Source organism: Aricia agestis, chromosome 8 (genome assembly GCF_905147365.1).
Source record: "Aricia agestis chromosome 8, ilAriAges1.1, whole genome shotgun sequence".
NCBI lineage: Eukaryota > Metazoa > Arthropoda > Insecta > Lepidoptera > Lycaenidae > Aricia > Aricia agestis.
The window spans coordinates 1,700,615-1,719,802 of record NC_056413.1 but is presented as its reverse complement, the minus strand read 5'-3'; the positions used below and the strand labels follow the sequence as shown (position 1 = coordinate 1,719,802).

The following is a 19,188-nucleotide window of genomic DNA, read 5'->3' as shown; positions in this document are numbered from 1 at the left end:
TTCCAATATATACGTATAGCCCGCTATGCAACTCTGATTCAGAGCACATTACATTTAATTATTTTTTTAGAAATAAAATAAATTAAGAAGAAATAATTGGTTTCTGGGCTAAGTTAGGACAAATAATAGCTGTTCCTTTAGCCTGTTATATCGTTTGCTAAAACAGTGACATTTATTGGGGATGAAACATAGGGGTAGTTATAAGTTTCTGCAAAAGATAATTATAAGTGTCCTTTTTTAGGATGTTAAATGTCCACAGAGAGTAGTAGCTACATTACAGACTAAATTTAAAACGTAATATTCTACAAATTGGAGGTTTTCTTTAAGGATTTGAAAATGAATCAAAATTTGACTACTAAGAGCATTCGCAGATGAAAGCTTCTGAAGCTTCGAGTAAAAGTATTTATCAACTGGCTGATTTCAAAAAGCATTTAGGAGATGCTTTTAAGGTTCTGATCTATAAAAAATAGAAATTTCAATAAATACAGCTATATAACTTACTTATGGCTGGTTGGTAAAAGCGCAGTAATGACAGAAACTATGAAAGCTCTAACACAATGTTTCATGACCTATAATAGAGTCATATATCTAGAGAGCCTTAGTATAAACATTGGAAAAGATAATATAATATCAAAAATCAATTTAATAGCCATCTAAGTGCCTAATAAAAATGCTTGAGTCAAGGTGGTTGGTGAGGATTTTCATCTAGACAGTAAAAGTCAATTAGTTAAATTTCACTTGTAAGAATACGTCAATTATCGTGTCCAGTTATACTTTTGGGCCTTTAAAAGGCCTTTTACGTATTTTTTTTTCAAAGAATCATTGATATCTAAAAAGAAAAGCCTCAAAATACAATTTACCAATTTTTATAAAATTATGAATATCAGAAAAACTTTTTTTCATTAAGCTTCATCTTACTCAATCAGGAAAATAAAGCTTTTGTAAAAGCTTAGAGACGGTAGAAATATAAAATTCCTATAATAACCAAAATATTTCTCATAGAACAGTACAAAAGTAAGCTAAGACTAAAGGGGCCGAACCATTTTTATATAGATATTATCAAATCTGAGACCAAATATTGAAATATTAAGTTTAATGAAGACCATGTACGAAGTATAAGTCCAGTTAATCCAACAGCTCCAGCTGCAGCAGTTAACAAAAGGTCCAGGATGGTATTACCTACTTCACCTTTAATTCGACGAAGTAAAACCCGCTATACATAGAATTTCGTAGTGTGATTTCAGAGAATGCGGCAATGTATAATCGGCTAAACGTATACTTCAGGCATAATTATAGGTACAATATGAAAGCAGATTTGTCCAAATTATTATTCAGTCGCATGATTCAGATAGTTGGCAATAAATAACTATTGCTAAAGTATAACTTAGACCATTATAAATATCTTAAATGACATTATTTTATTTTTCGATTTTTTATATTATTTTTCTTTGAAACATATAAAATAGTATTTTTTTATTAAATCTAGAATAGTTTTTTAATAGTATAATACAGAAAACTCATTAAAATATGGAATAATTTTCGAGCTAGAACTTTTTAAAGTAAACGTATAGCCCGCTATTTAGGGTCGAATTAAGGGTTAAATATTAAAGTACATATATAACTAAGGACTTTGAGAAAAATTCAAGTACCTATCTAATGCCATTATTGATATAGAGAAAAAAGGCCAAAAATTACGTTTGTTGTATGGGAGCCCTTAACTATTAATTTTATTTTGTTTTTAGTATTTGTTGTTATAGCAGCAATAAATATACACAATCTGTGAAAATTTCAGAAGTCTAGCTGTAGCGGTTCTTGATTTACAGCCTGGAGACAGACGGATAGACGGACAGATGGACAGACATCGAAGTCTCAGTAATAGGGTCCCGTTTTAACCCTTTGGGTATGGAACCCTAAATCTCAAACATCGTCCTTCTCTCTTCACACTTAGAACGACCCGGAATCTGCGCCAAGTTAATTTTTTCTTTATAACTCGATAAATATATCCACAACTTCTAAAATCCGCTACATATAGTCAATTGGTAATAGAATTTTATGTTATGTAACAAAATATTGACTGCTTTCTATGAAGAAAATTTTAAGATATCGTGTTTTCGCTAGTACGGACCCTCGCAAATACAATGTATAGTTATTATATATGTTTAGAAAATTAAACAAATCGTAGCTTATTATCAAGTATAATTTATAAGATCATCTTTTTTGATTTAGTCGCCCCCTGAGTATTATTATATTATGTGTTGCAATATCCAAGAGTCCCAAAAATTACATAGAATAATCATTTTTGGGACTCTGTGATTTATATACGTGGAGGTAAAAGACACTTACTAATTTAAAATACTAGTAAAGACACCATGTATTTCACTGTGTTTCTAATCAGGTATTTTGGTTTACTTACTAGTTTTAAGAGTAACCCAAGAAATCAAACATCATCCTTCTCTCTTCACACTCACGCCCGTCTTTCATGTGCCAGATGAAAAGGACGACGCGGAATCATCGCCAAGTTAGTTTTTTCTTCATAACTCGATAAAGATACAACATTTTAAAAAATCCGCCAGTTCAGTGTCTCAGTGATACAATGCACGGTTATGGCAGTATATGAAAAATTCGTGAAAATTAGATGCATCTTTGTGATTATTTTTTTTTGGGGAAAATTTTAAGATATACCTTGTGTTTTTACTTAGATCAAATTCTTGGAAATATAATATAGTCTATGTTTCGAAAATTATTATTATAATAATTCGGGGCTTATTTTCAAGTATGAAAATGAATTATAAAATCGACAATTTTGGGTTAGTCGCCCCCTTAAACGCCCACAATCAGGAGCGAGCTGATCGTTTAAAAATGCCAGCAATCAGCATTATATCACGCTAAAAGCCTGCGAACCTCGGTATCCAAAACTTTACCAATTACATTGGCTTAAAGTGTATCAAAGTCCAAAGCCGTGATGGTCGCGGTCTTATATCTTAGAACTTGTTTCTGTTAATTGCTTCGCCCCTTTTACTTTAAAAGATAAAGATTAAGTTGGAATAACTAAAGCCTGAGAAGGTGAAACAGGCTGTAGCAGAATACTAAAATAATTATACCCCCACACCATAACTAAAGCCTGAGAAGGTGAAACAGGCTGTAGCAGAATACTAAAATAATTATACCCCCACACCGGTTTCCTTGACGGTGGATAGTTTTATTAAAACCACGCCAGTTACATAGGAATAATTGTATAGTGCCCAATTATTAGGAGAACCGATCACCCATAGCTTCAGATATAATATGAATGTTGTCAACAACCATTAATATATAATAATATAAAAATGTAAAGTACACTTACTTTACTTTTTCACTGGATCCAGCTGTAAAAGTAACAAAAATATTATTGTTAACTTTGAAATATCTTAGTAAATTCGAGCCCCTCATAGAACATTAGGGTTAACAATTTATATTAATTATTTGAATAATAAACCTCCACATTAGACCTTTGGTTTCCCCACGGATATTATAAACCATTATTAATACAAGTTATACAATATAACTTTACAGTTTAACAATAATGTTTTGTAGGGTCCGTTCACACAGAAACGTAATCGCAGCCATTATAAAAGCATATTTGTATATCTGGATAATATAATACAATCAGCGAGAATACCAGTAATATTGAAAAAAACATACAGACTTATGAATTAATGTATCAGTGTCCCAATTTAGTTTTATATACGTTCGATTACCCCTATATCTAGCTAAAAGCCGAGCTTTGTGAGGGCTTGCGTCGTTTTTCGGCGTGGTAATAATCCTTAGGGCAGTTTTTTATTAAAATTTAGTTTTTTATTATTTTCAACAATATTCCGCGAAATAAACTTCCACCTTTAGGTAAATGAGTGGGATACGCATAGGCATGCGTACAGCACCTCCCTCCTCCCACACTGCCTATGCGTACACTCGCATGCAAGAACCTGCAAACACCACCACCACACAAGCAATAATGTTGGCAAATCCGTGCAAGGCCCCTCACTACCATGCAGGTTGAAAACCTCGACGCGCGTTTCGCCCCAACACCGAAGCATCCTCAGGATGTGAACTCAACGAACAACGTCCGTCAAGTTTTGTCTTGACGGACGTTGTTCGTAGAGACTAACTGAATATTAAGTGAATATGTTCATTTTACAATAATTAAATTTTATTCTTAGATAAAGAATGCACGTAACTTTTATTCTATGGTTTCCTAAGATTGATATTGATGGTTCCGTCAAAAATTTCGCTACACAAAAGGCTTCCGCTATCAAAAAGTTTCAGAACCACTGGCCCAGAGTATCTATCCGGTATATTTGTTTAGCTAAGCTTTGAATTATTCAACTTTTCTATTAAAACAGTAGGTAGTTTTAAAATCTGAATCAAGAGCTCTTCCAAACTTCTGAAGGTTTAAACCTGGTGCATTCTTTAACTTTTCTATAAGAGCATTTTCGTGTTTGTTTTTTTAGAACTTCAGTTTAAAAATTGAAGGATTTTCTTTTATTGCAAAGGGTTAAATATTTTTTTGAAAATAGTAATAAAATATTGTTGGTAAAATTTAAAAAAATAAAACAAGGACTGAACAATATTTTCACCTATAATAATAATCTAGATTTCTTAGTATTTTGTGAAATTTCTCCAATAATTATTCTACTGTACTGCGGGCCTAAAATGGTCACATTTAGCAATTCCCCTCAATCAATTCAGCAAATTAATCTCAAAACTGTCAAACTGACAAATGTCAAATTAGTACGAATTACTAGACATGAATTGCAAGCAGACTTGTATTTTGCGATTTTAAAAGAATGAATCATATTATGATTCATAATAATATGATTCTCCAAAGCGACCATTTTAGCCCCGCTGTACATAAGTTTTTAAGCTCAATAGCTTAAAAACTTATGTACAGTACAATACAATAGAATAATTATTGCATAGCTTTCATCGCGGGCTTAGAGCGCAGCGACCGAATCTATAAAATCCGTAACGTAAATAAACCTAACACCCCCACTCCGACGTGACGTTGCGAAGCGGCGTTGTCGTGCAATGTCTAACGTCGTTTCAGTTCGGCAGAGTTCGGCACGGTGTTTGCGTGCTTGCGACTAGAGTCTAGACTCTAGACGTATGCAAATTATAATTGCATAAGTTGGCCAAAAACGCTATGCAATATCTACCGCGGCGGTCACCAAGTGTCACACGTATTTCTTTTTTTATGGAAAATACTATTTTTGGTCTGAAAGGATCCGGACTGAATCGAAGTTGTATAAATAATAGAATACAGTTTCTGACCGAATCAAATATTAAACAAGTAGATTAAATCTAGGGTATTAATTACATGGCAACATAATTTATACAAAAAGGTATGACAAACTGGTATACTTACTCCTGACTCCTGAGGGAGATACCCGGCCTTAGGGTTTCTCATTACAAGTAAAATTTATTGCTAGACGCGGGATCATCATCGACATCTAGCACTTGAAAAGCAGTATTTAGGGACAAATACGACCTGAAAACCTTCAAGAAGAGAGCGTATTCCCTCTTAAAAGGCCGGCAACGCATTTGTAAATCTTCCGATTTTGCGAGTGTCCATTGACAACGGCTGCTTTCCATTAGTTGAACTGTTGGCTCGTTTGTCCCTAATTTTCATAAAAAAGGCCTTATTATTTATACTAGCTATTTGACCGAGCTTTGCTCGGTATTTGATAAAAGACGAATAAAATGACATTTTCTATAAATGATTCCTAGCTAGATCGATTTATCGCCCCCGAAACCCCCTATATACTAAATTTCATGAAAATCGTTGGAGCCGATTCCGAGATTACAATTATATATTTATATACAAGAATAGCTCGTTTAAAGAAATAAGATTTCGGTCGAACCAAGTTCCTTTTTTCACAAAACGCGGACGATTCCTAGCGCGGCGTCAGCGCTATCTGTGGATAGTTTTCGAAAACATTTCGAGGACACGTTCATCACTTTTGGACTTAGTTCAGTAATTAGCGCCATCTAGGTACTTTCATTTATCAAGGAAGCGAAAAGCGCGACATTGGGGCAAGTTGGTAAAGTATTTCAGAAGCGTTTCTGTAACGTAGTTTGTTTGTAGAAGTAAAGATGGCGCTAATGACACCAAAGTGCGTTGGTTTCTTAGGGCCAAGTGCAACCGAAACACTTAACGGTGCTTAAAAGTACTTATTAAAAATGATTATTTTAACATTCACAGTTTGAAGCATCGCTGTGTGTGTCATATTGTAAGCAGCCCGTACCTGTTGGTTCTGGCCATCATTGAAAAAAATTGAGCATAATACAGCTGTAATTTTCTTGTCATTCTTATTTTCCGTATCACAACGGTAAAACGATCGTATAGTCTCGGTGTCTTGGCGGTCTGTCCGTCACCGGGCATAGCCAAGAATTTTGACGAACAGAAGACGAGACAATAATTTAATTTTAATTTTAATTTATTTATTTAATTCAGACAACTTGGCCCATATTATAAATACCTTATAGACTAGCATACATACTAAAACACTAAACACGTATTGTCTGCGACGTGGGGCGCGACGTGTTCGGAAGTCGTCCTCGTCCTCATAATATGATCAATCTTGTTTACCGTGTTAATTATTATCGTAGCTGTATAATAATATTATAATATTTGATTACTATTGCAAGGGAATAATAATAACGTAGTGGACCTCCATCAAGAGGAATTATTTGGGGCAACATAAATTATAATAGTGGACTGTAAGGCTGGTGTTTACCAACATTTAAATGGAGTTCAAACTTTGATTAACCCTAATATTTACTGTTAAACATAAATATCCAGGCATTTTATATAAAAATGAAAACAATATTTAGAACCTCTTAAGTATTTTATGTGAAAATGTAATAACCTATGGATCCTTTCACGATGTTCCTATATTAATTAATTAATAATTATAATATAACTCTTCATTGCACACTAAAATACAGTACATAATATTATGAAAGATACAATAATAAATATTACTAATAGTACTAATTGATGTACAAAAGGCGAACATATTACTATCTACTAAGCAATCTCTACCAGTCAAACTTTTGTACTTAGATACGATTGAAAATTGGAATAAAATAAAAAAAATGTGTAGGTGCGCAAACTTAACTAATACAAAACTGAGACAAATTCTAAAACTATTATTAACTTTTACTAAAACCATTACTATAGAAAAATCAAGCGAGGCAAATAGTCGCTTATCATATTTTGTAATATCTAGATATTATATCTATTTAATTAAGTATATTAAATATCTTGAGGCAGAAAAATAATTTACTATGTGAAAATATATCCCGAGTTTTCTAATCTTTGTCCCTCACTCCACACTTATAATTTAATTGAGATAATAACATCAGTTACGAGTGCTACGACTAAACGATGATTAAGTTTTGGTTAGCACGGGCTTCACTCTGTGCGGACAGAACGGATTATTCCTTTTGTGCTATAATTTCATATCCGACTTCGCATTAACACTAGTTTTTGGGGCTTTCGTCAGCAGTTTGTATCACAAAGGACACGTTTGCAGTCATATTAGTGTGTGAAACGAGGTTAATCTTATAAACTGAGTTTATTCTCACAGTTAAAATCCAGTTTCAAAATAGTATACTTTTAGGTAGGGAAACCTTAATTAATATAAAAAAAATCAACACCAATTCTATAAATCTAATTTAACACTTTAAATAAAAATTAAATAACAAAACTAAATCACTAAATTGCTAACAAACTAATTAATTACAAAATTAAACAAAAGAAAATAACAAAACTAATAATTAATTACAAAATAACAGACACAAGCAATGGCACGTCTATCTCGCACGAATTCTCAAGGGAAAAAGAGAACGAGTCACGTGGCGAGGCAGTTTTTATACACTCTGAGAGGTAGGGGGGTGGCTAGGTGAATCAGCTTCTGGTGTTGCCGCTAACACGGCCTCTCCTGACAGTCTGACGTCCTCGTCAGGCTTCGATGATGGACCGGGTTGTTCTTGAGTAGGATCGGACTGAGCAGTTACGGCATCTGCTGAGACGTCATCATTCTCCTCTCCTGGAATTACATAAAAATAGCTCTAATACAGTTGTAACAACATCAAAAACTAGTCCGATTTTTATAAATGAGTAACAAGCAAAAATGGTACCGAAGTGCGCATTATATAGTCAACTACATTATTTAGCTAGCTAGCTTTCAGGCATAGGCTCCACTATTAAGCATACCCGTCAGAACTGCCGTCAATAATCATATTGCTCGGACTTCACGTCAAGGCATAGGCTCCACTATTAAGCGTACCTCCGACGGCTGTTCTGGCATAGGCTCCACTATTAAGCGTACCAAACAGACTTGTAAACTCACCCTCAAAGAATGCTGCGCAGGTCTCCGGGGTCCACTCTCCTCTCCAGGGCACCAGGTACTGCGCGGCCGCATAAGTAACCTTGCCGTATGCTCCGCTGACCAGCTTCAGCTCGTAGCGCCCATGATCGAGCACTCGGGTAATTCGGTAAGGTCCACGCATTCCTGGATCCAACTTGCCCTGTGACTGGGAGTACTTGATCACAAATACGAGATCATTCAATTTATAGATGCGGGGAGGCTCACGATCTTCGTTCACCCGTCGATCTTGTTCGGCTTGATTTCGTGTCAACCGTTCGGTCGTCCTCTGTCTTCGTAATTCGCGTAATGACTCACGATTGTCAGTAGAATTTTCTAAAGCCACATCGCGTATTAACGAGCGGACTACCGGTAATGCATTTTCGGACCCGATCAACAAGTTTAAGGGAGAATACTGCGTTGTCTTTTGTTTTGTGATATTTAAAATTAATTGCAGTCGCCACAACTCCTCAGCCCATTCACTTTTCTTTTGATTTGACTCGATACGAAGCATATTGAGAATCGTGCGGATATAGCGTTCGGCCTGGCCATTAGCTTGATGCATCTCAGGAGTGATGTGATGCACTCGGCATCCTAACTCATTAAGAAAAGATAAAAAACTCGAAGCCTCAAACATTCTACCTCTATCACAAATTAAAGTGTTGGGAGTACCGAACAAGGAAATAATTAATTGCATGGCTCGCTTCAGCTCAGTTAAATCTTGTCGGTGAATAGGAATTAAGTGACAAAATTTGGAAAAAGAATCAACTGCAACTAATATGTGCTTAAAACCTTGTGATTCTGGTAACGGTCCCAAAACGTCAAGGTGTAGAGTGTCAAATGGAATATTAGGCTTGGCCCATGAAGTAATTGGCTGTAATGAGGATCGTGGCACACGTTTATGAGCTATGCAGGTTAAACAATGCTTAACATATTTGGAAATAAAGGTCCTTAGACCAGGAAACCAAAAATATCGTAATATGAGATCGGCAGTCTTTTCGACATCAATATGGGCATGTTCGTCGTGAAAAATACGAAGCAGACTAAGTCGATACCCCTTAGGAATAAAACAGAGGAGGCGCCCCTCTTCGCCCGTAGGTGTATAGCGATAGTACAAAAGATCACCCTTTTTGACGTATCTCGAGGCGTCCAACTGTCCCTCGTCTAGGGATCGCAACAATTGTTGCGTTTCCTCATCACCCGATTGTGCGATTTGTGCCCAATTGCGTGGTTTGGTTATGTTGTTTACAGTTGCAACAAACATGATTTGGTGGAAGCCGGTAGCCATATCCAAAGTTGTGAACAATTTCGCTTTCCCTAGTCTGTCAAGGTGGTCATCTATTAAAGGAAGTGGGTATCGATCTTTTACGGTTATCTTATTTAGTGCACGAAAATCCACGCACATCCTATCTGAGCCATCCTTCTTTTTGACTAACAAGACCGGGCTAGAATAAGGCGACTCCGACTCACGAATAATATTTTTGGACAGAAGGTCTTTAATGATATCCCGCACCTTTAGTTTTTCGTTAAAAGACATTTTGTAAGGTCGATAGTATATCGGAGTGTCATTATTCAAGCGAATTTGCATTTTACCGGTGGTAACGGTAGTCATGGCGGTACCCGAAATCATAAACTTAGAAAATTTATCAAGAATAGACAATAAAACTTTCAAATCATCGCCCACTAATGTTGTTTTAATTTCATTACACTCGATATTCGCTTGAACATTGCACACACGATTAACTGAAAGCCCGCGAGTCAAACGTTGCAAACTTCGTGTACGGACGTACGTGACCCCGTCTCTATTCAGTACATCTGTACCGATAATTATAGGCGCATTCATACACTCTCTAGGCACAATTAGCAAATCAACTTCCAAAGTTATTTCCGGGAACTCGATTGTCAGTGTCACGTAAAATTCAACAAAAATAGTTGTGTCACTAATACCCTTTAACTGACTGTTAATAGGTTTCTTACAACACGAAAAATGATTTACAACATCCGAGGATATTAATGACACATCTAATGCACCACTGTCAATAAGTATATCAACCGGAATCCCCTGAATGATACCAACCATAACGTCATTATTTTTACTAAAGTCGGGGGTAGAACAAAAATTAACTTTGTTTTTATTACGTTGTGCATCCGAACGTTGTTTAGCAAAACACGAAGTAATATCGTGCCCACCCTTCTTGCAATAAGCGCACGACAAATTGGACTTAGAACTATTATCACTCGAACTAGGTAATGCGAGTATTTGAGAGTTAGTTTTTTGTTTAGGTTTCTTTGGACAATTAACCTGTTTGTGTTGAGTGTCGCCGCAAATAAAACACTTCAATATACGTTTAAAAGTCGACTTGTGTCGAGATTGTTGAGAAAATGAAGACATAGGTAAAGATTTAGAAGTAGGCTTAGTAAACGTCGACAAAAAGTCGACCATATTGTCGATAGTGAGTTTCGCATTAGTGGCACACGCCTTGATATGTGGGTCTCTAATGCCACGAATTACGATTGCGATCATAAGTTCCTCGGACAACCCCTTAACAATTCGTAATCGTAATAACGATCTACGTACTCCGCATAAGTGGAATATTTTTCTGAATCCGTATTCATAACTTCGAAAAGAATATTAGCCACATCTATCTTTTTTACACATAACGATCTAAAATCATTTTTAAAGGTACTCCACGAACGATCGTTGGTAACCCACTCACTAAGCCATTGTTTCGCGTTCCCCTTTAAACAGTTACCTACCCGCGACAGGCACTCATTATCTGACCACTTATTTACAAGCTGTGCCCTATCCACCTCGGAAAACCACTGATCTATATCGTTTACATCGGGATCAAAGTTAGAGACGTAATAGTTTTGTGTATGTACCGACCTTAATGATTGAATTGCGTCCACAATTCTTTCCGTAGAGCAGCCCATGGAGTCTCCGTTAGCAGCGCCGGGCGTATTCGACCACCCCGATTTACCTTCCAATGCACTCAACCGCGAGGCTATCGCCTCGAGCGATTGTGCGTAGTCTCGATGCAGCGTCTCGTCCCTCGGTTCCAAGTATGATCGACCTGGACTCGAACGCTCCCGGCCAGAACACCTCGATCGTGAACGCCGACGACGACACCGCTCGTGCTGTTCACGCGAGCGATCACGGCTCCATCGTTCCGAGCCCGAACGGTCACGGCGAGATCGCCGCCGCTCCTTTGTGCGTCCCCGAGACGTGCTACGAGACAGCCTGCCGTGCGAGATTCTACTACGCGAGCGTGCAACGCGCTTCCCCCGTGTTTTTGACCGTGAACGATTCGATCTACCCATGACTATTCTAAATTAGCAACCTTGTTGGAAAATAATAATTGTGGGAGTGTTTTCTTTATCCCACGCCTGATTTTAGGTAGGGAAACCTTAATTAATATAAAAAAAATCAACACCAATTCTATAAATCTAATTTAACACTTTAAATAAAAATTAAATAACAAAACTAAATCACTAAATTGCTAACAAACTAATTAATTACAAAATTAAACAAAAGAAAATAACAAAACTAATAATTAATTACAAAATAACGGACACAAGCAATGGCACGTCTATCTCGCACGAATTCTCAAGGGAAAAAGAGAACGAGTCACGTGGCGAGGCAGTTTTTATACACTCTGAGAGGTAGGGGGGTGGCTAGGTGAATCAGCTTCTGGTGTTGCCGCTAACAATACAATTTCTTTCATCTGGAAAGTAAATTTAGCAGTTCATTTTTACGCTACAGCTGAACTGATTTAGACTTTAATTTGAGAAGACAGGCGCGCGGATTCAGCACGGATTTAGTGCGTGCCGCACGTGTTTTTTCCCAAACGCTACAGCACAACACGCGCACGTCTGAACGCACCCTTAGTTCGAAGCTTGTATCCAGGGTTCATTATAATGTTGTACATTATCATTAATCAATAATCTCATACTTACTTCAAACGCGACATCTAATATATAAAAATAAGTCGGGTTTTCCTTCTGACGCTATAACTCCAGAACGCGCGAACCGATTTCCACGGTTTTGCATTCGTTGGAAAGGTCTTGAGCTCCGTGAGGTCTATAGAAAAAATATTTAGAAAAAACTTCAGGAGAAAAGCAGGAAAACAGGGAAAATCATTTTATGGCAAAACTCATCATTTTATATTTTTATACAATAAAATCGATGTCTCAGGAGCAGCATCAAAGATTTTGATGAAATTTAACACGATCTAGAGATGTTTCATCCGTTGGAAATTATTTTTGCAATATGCCATTTAAAAATCAAAGAAAAACTTTTCTTTTACTTCAAATTGTACGATTTGTACATAATAACGTTTTCATACGCAATGTTTCGGGCAAAATCGACGGCAAATATTGAGTAACAAACACAATTATCATATTAAAACCGGTTTTAGACGCGGAACCATTATGATCTGAATTAACAATGTTATTGTAATTTGTTCGACATAATCGGCTTTGTACATTACGGGGCATTAACAGATAAAATCGTCCGGTTATAAATCAGTTAATTGCATTAAAATATTCTACGAACAATGCTGAAATTAAAGAGTGAAATGTTTTGTGCGAAATAAATTATGATAGAAGTGAACAAAGAAAATAGCAAAAATAGCAAGCACCCATGCAGACACTTATAAACGCACACGATATACGCAAGAATGCATACATGCACGCAAGCAAGCGCGTTTTGTACGCATGCACACACAAACCATAACGGCACACGTCACGCATGCAGACACGATCTCAAGCACGCAGGCCATGACGCCACACAAGCACGCACGCTACGCTCGCATGCTACGCACGCAAGCACGCTACGCACGCACGCTCTCATACACATACTTACACGCTCACATACTAGCTGTAATTCGGTGTTGAATGTATGTACAAAAGTCAATCAATTTAATTTATGTTTATTTATTTTATTATTTTAATATGTTTAATTAATTTAGTGAGGATATCAATAATTGACTCATATATTTTATTCTATCTGTCATTTTTCGTTTTGCACTTGACAGCCCGCCATTGGCCCGCCATTATTATCACCGCCTTTAGTCGACTCAGACGTTATTACTTTCTAGTGCTATTACAAGTAATATACTACATTTTAAAATATCAAAAACGTTGTTTTAAGTCCATAGCCTTATTTCAAAACTCGGATCCAATTACGCTCATATTGATCGACCATTTAGTGGATTGCATTTTTGAGCGACCAAATTTGGCAGATCTCCCACTTCCCAGTGATGTCACTGTGTCTATTTAAATAGCAAAAAACACAATCCATTCCCATTGGTCTGCTGGCTTTTTCGTGTTTGATTTGTGTATCTGTTTGTTTCAGTAATTCTGTCAACACAGAAATTAGGTTAGTGTTGTAAAATGTTGTGGATGGCATTGTGTTATTAGGGCAGCCAATTTGATCGCGAATGAATCACGATGAACTTCTGAGAGAGCAAGGAGAAGTGCCGATTAGAAAGCAGTTTATCCCCATGTTGCTCCTTGTGTCGTCTCGTTTCGCTGTGTACTGTAACATAATAATAATATTATAATATGACCCAGTTTTGGATCAACTTAATATATGGCTGCACTCAGAGATATTTAATGGCGATTAAACTTCTATTTAATAAAAAGTTTGGCTGATAATATGTATGGGGCCTATATCAAAATCTGCATAAAGTTGTAGTTAAGTTATTAATATTGAGAGTGCGGAAGTGACACATAATACTTATTGCACCCAGATGAATGCAGCATATCACACGGTTTTTCCCCCAGCAGAAAAATATATGGGTAATAAGATTAAAATAAGCCATGTATCTTACAGGGAATTTAGAACATTTAGATATCTTTATACTAAAAACCATTTTATATTTCTATTTGCATTCCGGCACAGAGATACGCTCGCTCGAGCTGTCACAGAACTCCGAACTTGGCGGCCATCTTTGTTTTAAAATGTCGCACAACTTTTGTGCATAAAGCCTTATGCATTAAAATATTTAATTTCGTTTCACAATGGAATATGTAATTCGATACGTGGAAGTAACTTTGGAATTTATTTTTGACTTGAATTTAGTTTAAATATTTTATTTATATAGAAAACAGTTGGTAAGGTTTCAAGGAAACGAACGAAAATTATTATAAACTAAAATAAAAATAAAATACCAGGAGAATAAAACACATTACTAGCTCGAGGTTGTTGAACTGAAAATAATATATATAGAAATAATAATATAGAAAAAATACAACAGAACGAACACGTACGAATAAAAGAAAAACTTCCAAAGATTTTTTTTATTGAAATAACAAACGAGCAAACAGGTCATCTGATGGAAAGCTACTTCCGTCGCCTATGGACACTTGCAGCATCAGAAGAGCTGCAGGTGCGTTGCCGGCCTTTTAAGAGGGAATCGGGTAATAGGGGAGGGTAGGGAAGGGAAGGGAATGGGGGAGGGTAGGGAAGAGAATAGGGTAGGGGATTGGGCCTCCGGTAAACTCATTCACTCGGCGAAACACAACGCAAGCGCTGTTTCACGCCGGTTTTATGTGAGAACGTGGTATTTCTTCGATCGGGCCGGCTCATTCGTGCCGAATCATGGCTCTCCCACGTGAAATTTTCATCTTACCTTATCAATTATCATACATCAGTAACTCAGCATTGAAAACGTAGAGCTAGGAACATTCTGTATAACTCAAAGTTTTTGTATTTTTCGCAGGAATTTCATTTTTTTTTAACATTTTTGGTATAGGTAAAAAAAAATACTCGTCAGGAGTCCTGAAACGGGAACTGACCGAAATTTGTAAGACGGAGGGAAAGTAGACCTCGCACCCGGAGGCTACCTTTGTTTTCTATGAAGTCTATAAACGTTTAGATTTAAAATAAAACAAATCGTTGTTAAATCGATTCATTTAATTGATTAATTATTTAACTACTATAATTGAAATTTGCAAAATGCAATAAAATATAATATAACACTAGATCTACGTGGGAGAGCCATGCTTCGGCACGAATGGGCCGGCTCGACCGGAGAAATACCACGTTCTCACAGAAAACCGGCGTGAAACAGTGTTTGCGCTGTGTTTCGCCGAGTGAGTGAGTTTACCGGAGGCCCAATCCCCTACCCTATTCCCTTCCCTACCCTAGCCTATTCCCTTCCCTTCCCATCCTTACCTTCCCCTATTACCCTGTTCCCTCTTAAAAGGCCGGCAACGCACTTGCAGCTCTTCTGATGCTGCGAGTGTCCATGGGCGACGGAAGTTGCTTTCCATCAGGTGACCCGTTTGCTCGTTTGCCCCCTTATTTCATAAAAAAAAAAAAAAGATGTCCCGGTGAACTTCGTGTTACTAAATAAGCCTTCGCTGGACTTCCACGATCATTTTATTTTAAGACTAAAATTAGCCAAATCGGTCTAGCAGTTTATTTTATTTTTATTTATTTATTTATTCGTTTATTTTCATAAATCATACCAGTTATAAAATATACTCTCCATAAACCACGAAGGTTTGTCCGGAGTGTATTAAAATAATAATAAAAATTAAGAGGATACCACAGCGGCTAGAGAAATGAAAAAAAAGTACGTGTAATATCTATAGCTGTCTCCCTTACCTCAAGCCTATACCGCAGAACGCGATAGAGACAACTGCAGAAAATCCAGAAAATCAACGATTCGTTGTCCCCTGATTCCTTCTCCAAAACTTAACCGATTTAAGTACTTTTTTCATTAAAGATTAAAAAAAGGCTTGAGCTGTGTTCCTATGTTTTGCTTTTTTTGTATAATCTATCCAAATCTGTTTTCTGGACGTTTGAACACAGTGGAAAATCTGGCCATTTTTTTGGGTTTTTGAACGTTCATATCTTATTTAATAATTAAATTATGAAAAAAAAGAAAACATAGGGACATTGTATTAGTGGCCGTAGATATTCAGGAAAAAAATTATAACTCTACTAGCATTATCCAGGGAGGAAACAGGGGACAACGTTTGTATGGAAAAAATGGCGGTGTGGAATCCTCTTAAGTACATTATCATTAAGTACAATATTTTAGTTATCGAGTTATAGCGTTACTAACACAATTGAAAATCCATTTTTATATAATAAATAGATTCATTATAAGCTTTATTGCGTTAAGAAGATATTTTTAAATCCTTTTTTGTAATTTTTTCGGTCCATACTTTTTATAAAGCTGTTTCTCAGCATAATAATAACTATAAAAGTTGTTTAACAGCACAAAGTAAAAAGAAAAACGGTTAAAAGTTTGAAATTAATACCCATTTTAGATAAAGGCCTGTCTCGTTAGCCGGCAACTTTTAAATTCATGTGGCTAATTAAAAATTGTTTTAAATTTTTAAATAATTATGAAAAATATAAAAAGTTTGATGACCGAACAAGTCACTTTTTCACTTTGTTTCAGCTTAATAATGGTATTTAATTTTAAAGTTTTAGACTACGCATTTTTAAAGCGTACAAAAATTTTGTGAATGCATTTTAGTAAAATTGGTGCATATAAATTATAATATTACTCCCCACTCCGGTTTCAGTGACGGTGGCCGGTTTTATTGAAACCAGGCTAGCGACGTAATAGTAATTTTATAGTTCTCAAGTTTTGTACGCACACACACACACACAATAAGAATCTCTTTTCCTTTTACTCTCATAACCCAGTAGGACGGAAGACTGACACGACTGGCGAAAAATCAGGATCTACTTGTCAGACAATCAGGTGCCTGCATAACAACGAACGTACGTTTCTAATGGGAATCGAACCCATGACCTCCGAGTCAAGAGATACGCACTAAATCACTAGACCACCAGGCGTTCGTCACATGTTTTATATCTACTCGTATTATTAAAGTATTATATTAAGTTATTTTGTTTTTCTACTCAGACGAAGATATCGTTTTACTTTGATATTAAGTTTTTACTGGCGAACTTTTTATTATCTACCCTCAAGATATAAATATTTATGTATGGTATTTTACAACCGTCTTTATATTAGTATTTGCAATTTGTATAAACTCGTGTACGATTGTAGTGATTTTAATTTGTGGGAATAATGTGTGGAGGCCAAAGGAAGATCTTCCGACCGAGCGAGGTGTTATGCTCGGTCAGGCCGGAGCCCACGTGATACATCTCAGCTGTCGTATATATACCGACGCGCTCAGAAAACTTCGATAACGCGATGCAAGAATGTTAGGCGAATTGTGAGTACCGCCACATCACTCCCCCCCGAAGACCGGAGGTCGAATCTTGAAGTCTTGTCGCTTGAGTCGCCAGTGCCAGTGAGTTCCAGTGAGTCGGAACTGTTGCAGTGAGTCCCAGTGAGTCGGAACTGTAAGCTGCTGCACGGGATCCAGTGAGTCGGATACCTGCCGTGCGGGGCCGATGCTACGTGCTGACCAGGAGAGATGTGCTCTGCTTGCTGACCGGTCGGTGTAGTGAGAAAGCCCGATGATGCCGATGCGGAGTCGCCCAGACCGCGGTACATTGCGGCTAGTGGACGATGTACCCGATGAGGCGATGCTGGCTGGCGCGGTGCGGAGGGTCGGGGAGTGATGATGATGAAGGAGGCGTGTTCTGTCGAGGGTCACCAATGTGGGAATATGGGTGGCCACCACAAAGGAAGATCTTCCGACCGAGCGAGGTGTTATGCTCGGTCAGGCCGGAGCCCACGTGATACATTTCAGCTGTCGTATATAATTATACCGACGCGCTTAGAAAACTTCGATAGTGCGATGCAGGAATGTTAGGCGAATTGGCTGCTGTTAAGCATTGGTGTTTCATCCCACATAAAATCGGGTTTTGAGTTAATAATGCAGTTTTGTTCTTTATAACATAAGGTTTACGACAGTGAAATCCATTTTTTTGAAAACCCACTGTAGCATATTCTAGAGTCCTAAAATGGTTAATGCTTATTCCTCTTAGTGAGGTTTTGTATACAGCATTTATGTACTATGTTTCTAAAATGATGTGCGCTTAAACCGCTGAACCAATTTTGATAAAATTTTCTATGCGGATACTTTGAATCAATTAAAATGACATTAGATACTTTTCGTCCTGGAAAATGTACGGCTCCTGCGCAGTCAATAACAATGAATTTGGCATAAGATATCGATATTGAGTACATGTAGATTGTAGATCTTACGTAAGCCTTTGAATAAGGACATAGGATAATATTTTTTATCATGGAAATTTTATTTATTTGCGTTTAAGCTGCTGAACCGATTTTGATTAAATTTAGTTAATGTAGAATAATTAGTTTATCACGTGCAGAGTTGGGCAAAAAGTAATTAGTAATTTTAATCAGATTACAAATTAATCAGATTGATGAAGTAATTGTGCATCTGAAATTACCCGTAAGTTGATTAATAATAATATGTATAAAATGTATTCTAATTAGTTTAGTTTGCAATTAGATTAATAATTTAATTAGACTAACGAGTATTTGAATAATTATGCCCAATGTCCAATGCTAGTAATTATAATAAATAAAAAAACTCCCACGCCGATTTCGGGGCGGTGGCCGGTTTCAACAAAACCAGGCTAGTTACGCAGGAATAATATCATAGTGCCCAAGTGTGTGCGCAATACACAAGAGCACTCTGGGTTCAATGAAACCAGGCCAGTTACGCAGGAGTAATTTTATAGTGCCCAAGTGTATGCGCAATACACAAGAGCACTCTGGGTTCAATGAAACCAAGCCAGTTACGTAGGAGTAATTTTATAGTGCTTAAGTGTATGCGCAATACACAAGAGCACTCTGGTTTCAATGAA

General features: G+C 36.8%; 2 protein-coding genes across 2 annotated transcripts; both read right to left on the bottom strand.

Annotated features, from left to right (window-relative positions):
• Positions 1-7,881: 7,881 nt before the first annotated feature.
• LOC121729843 lies at positions 7,882-9,658 on the bottom strand. Its single transcript, XM_042118488.1, has 2 exons — positions 8,394-9,658; positions 7,882-8,090 (listed from the first exon to the last, which is right to left on the bottom strand). The coding sequence occupies exons 1-2, from the start codon at positions 9,103-9,105 to the stop codon at positions 7,912-7,914; spliced, it is 891 nt and encodes a 296-aa protein (XP_041974422.1). The 5' UTR covers positions 9,106-9,658; the 3' UTR covers positions 7,882-7,911.
• On the bottom strand, positions 9,308-10,970 carry LOC121729479. Its single transcript, XM_042118002.1, has 2 exons — positions 9,524-10,970; positions 9,308-9,314 (listed from the first exon to the last, which is right to left on the bottom strand). Exons 1-2 carry the CDS (start codon positions 10,930-10,932, stop codon positions 9,308-9,310), a joined length of 1,416 nt encoding a protein of 471 aa, XP_041973936.1. The 5' UTR covers positions 10,933-10,970.
• Positions 10,971-19,188: the final 8,218 nt, after the last annotated feature.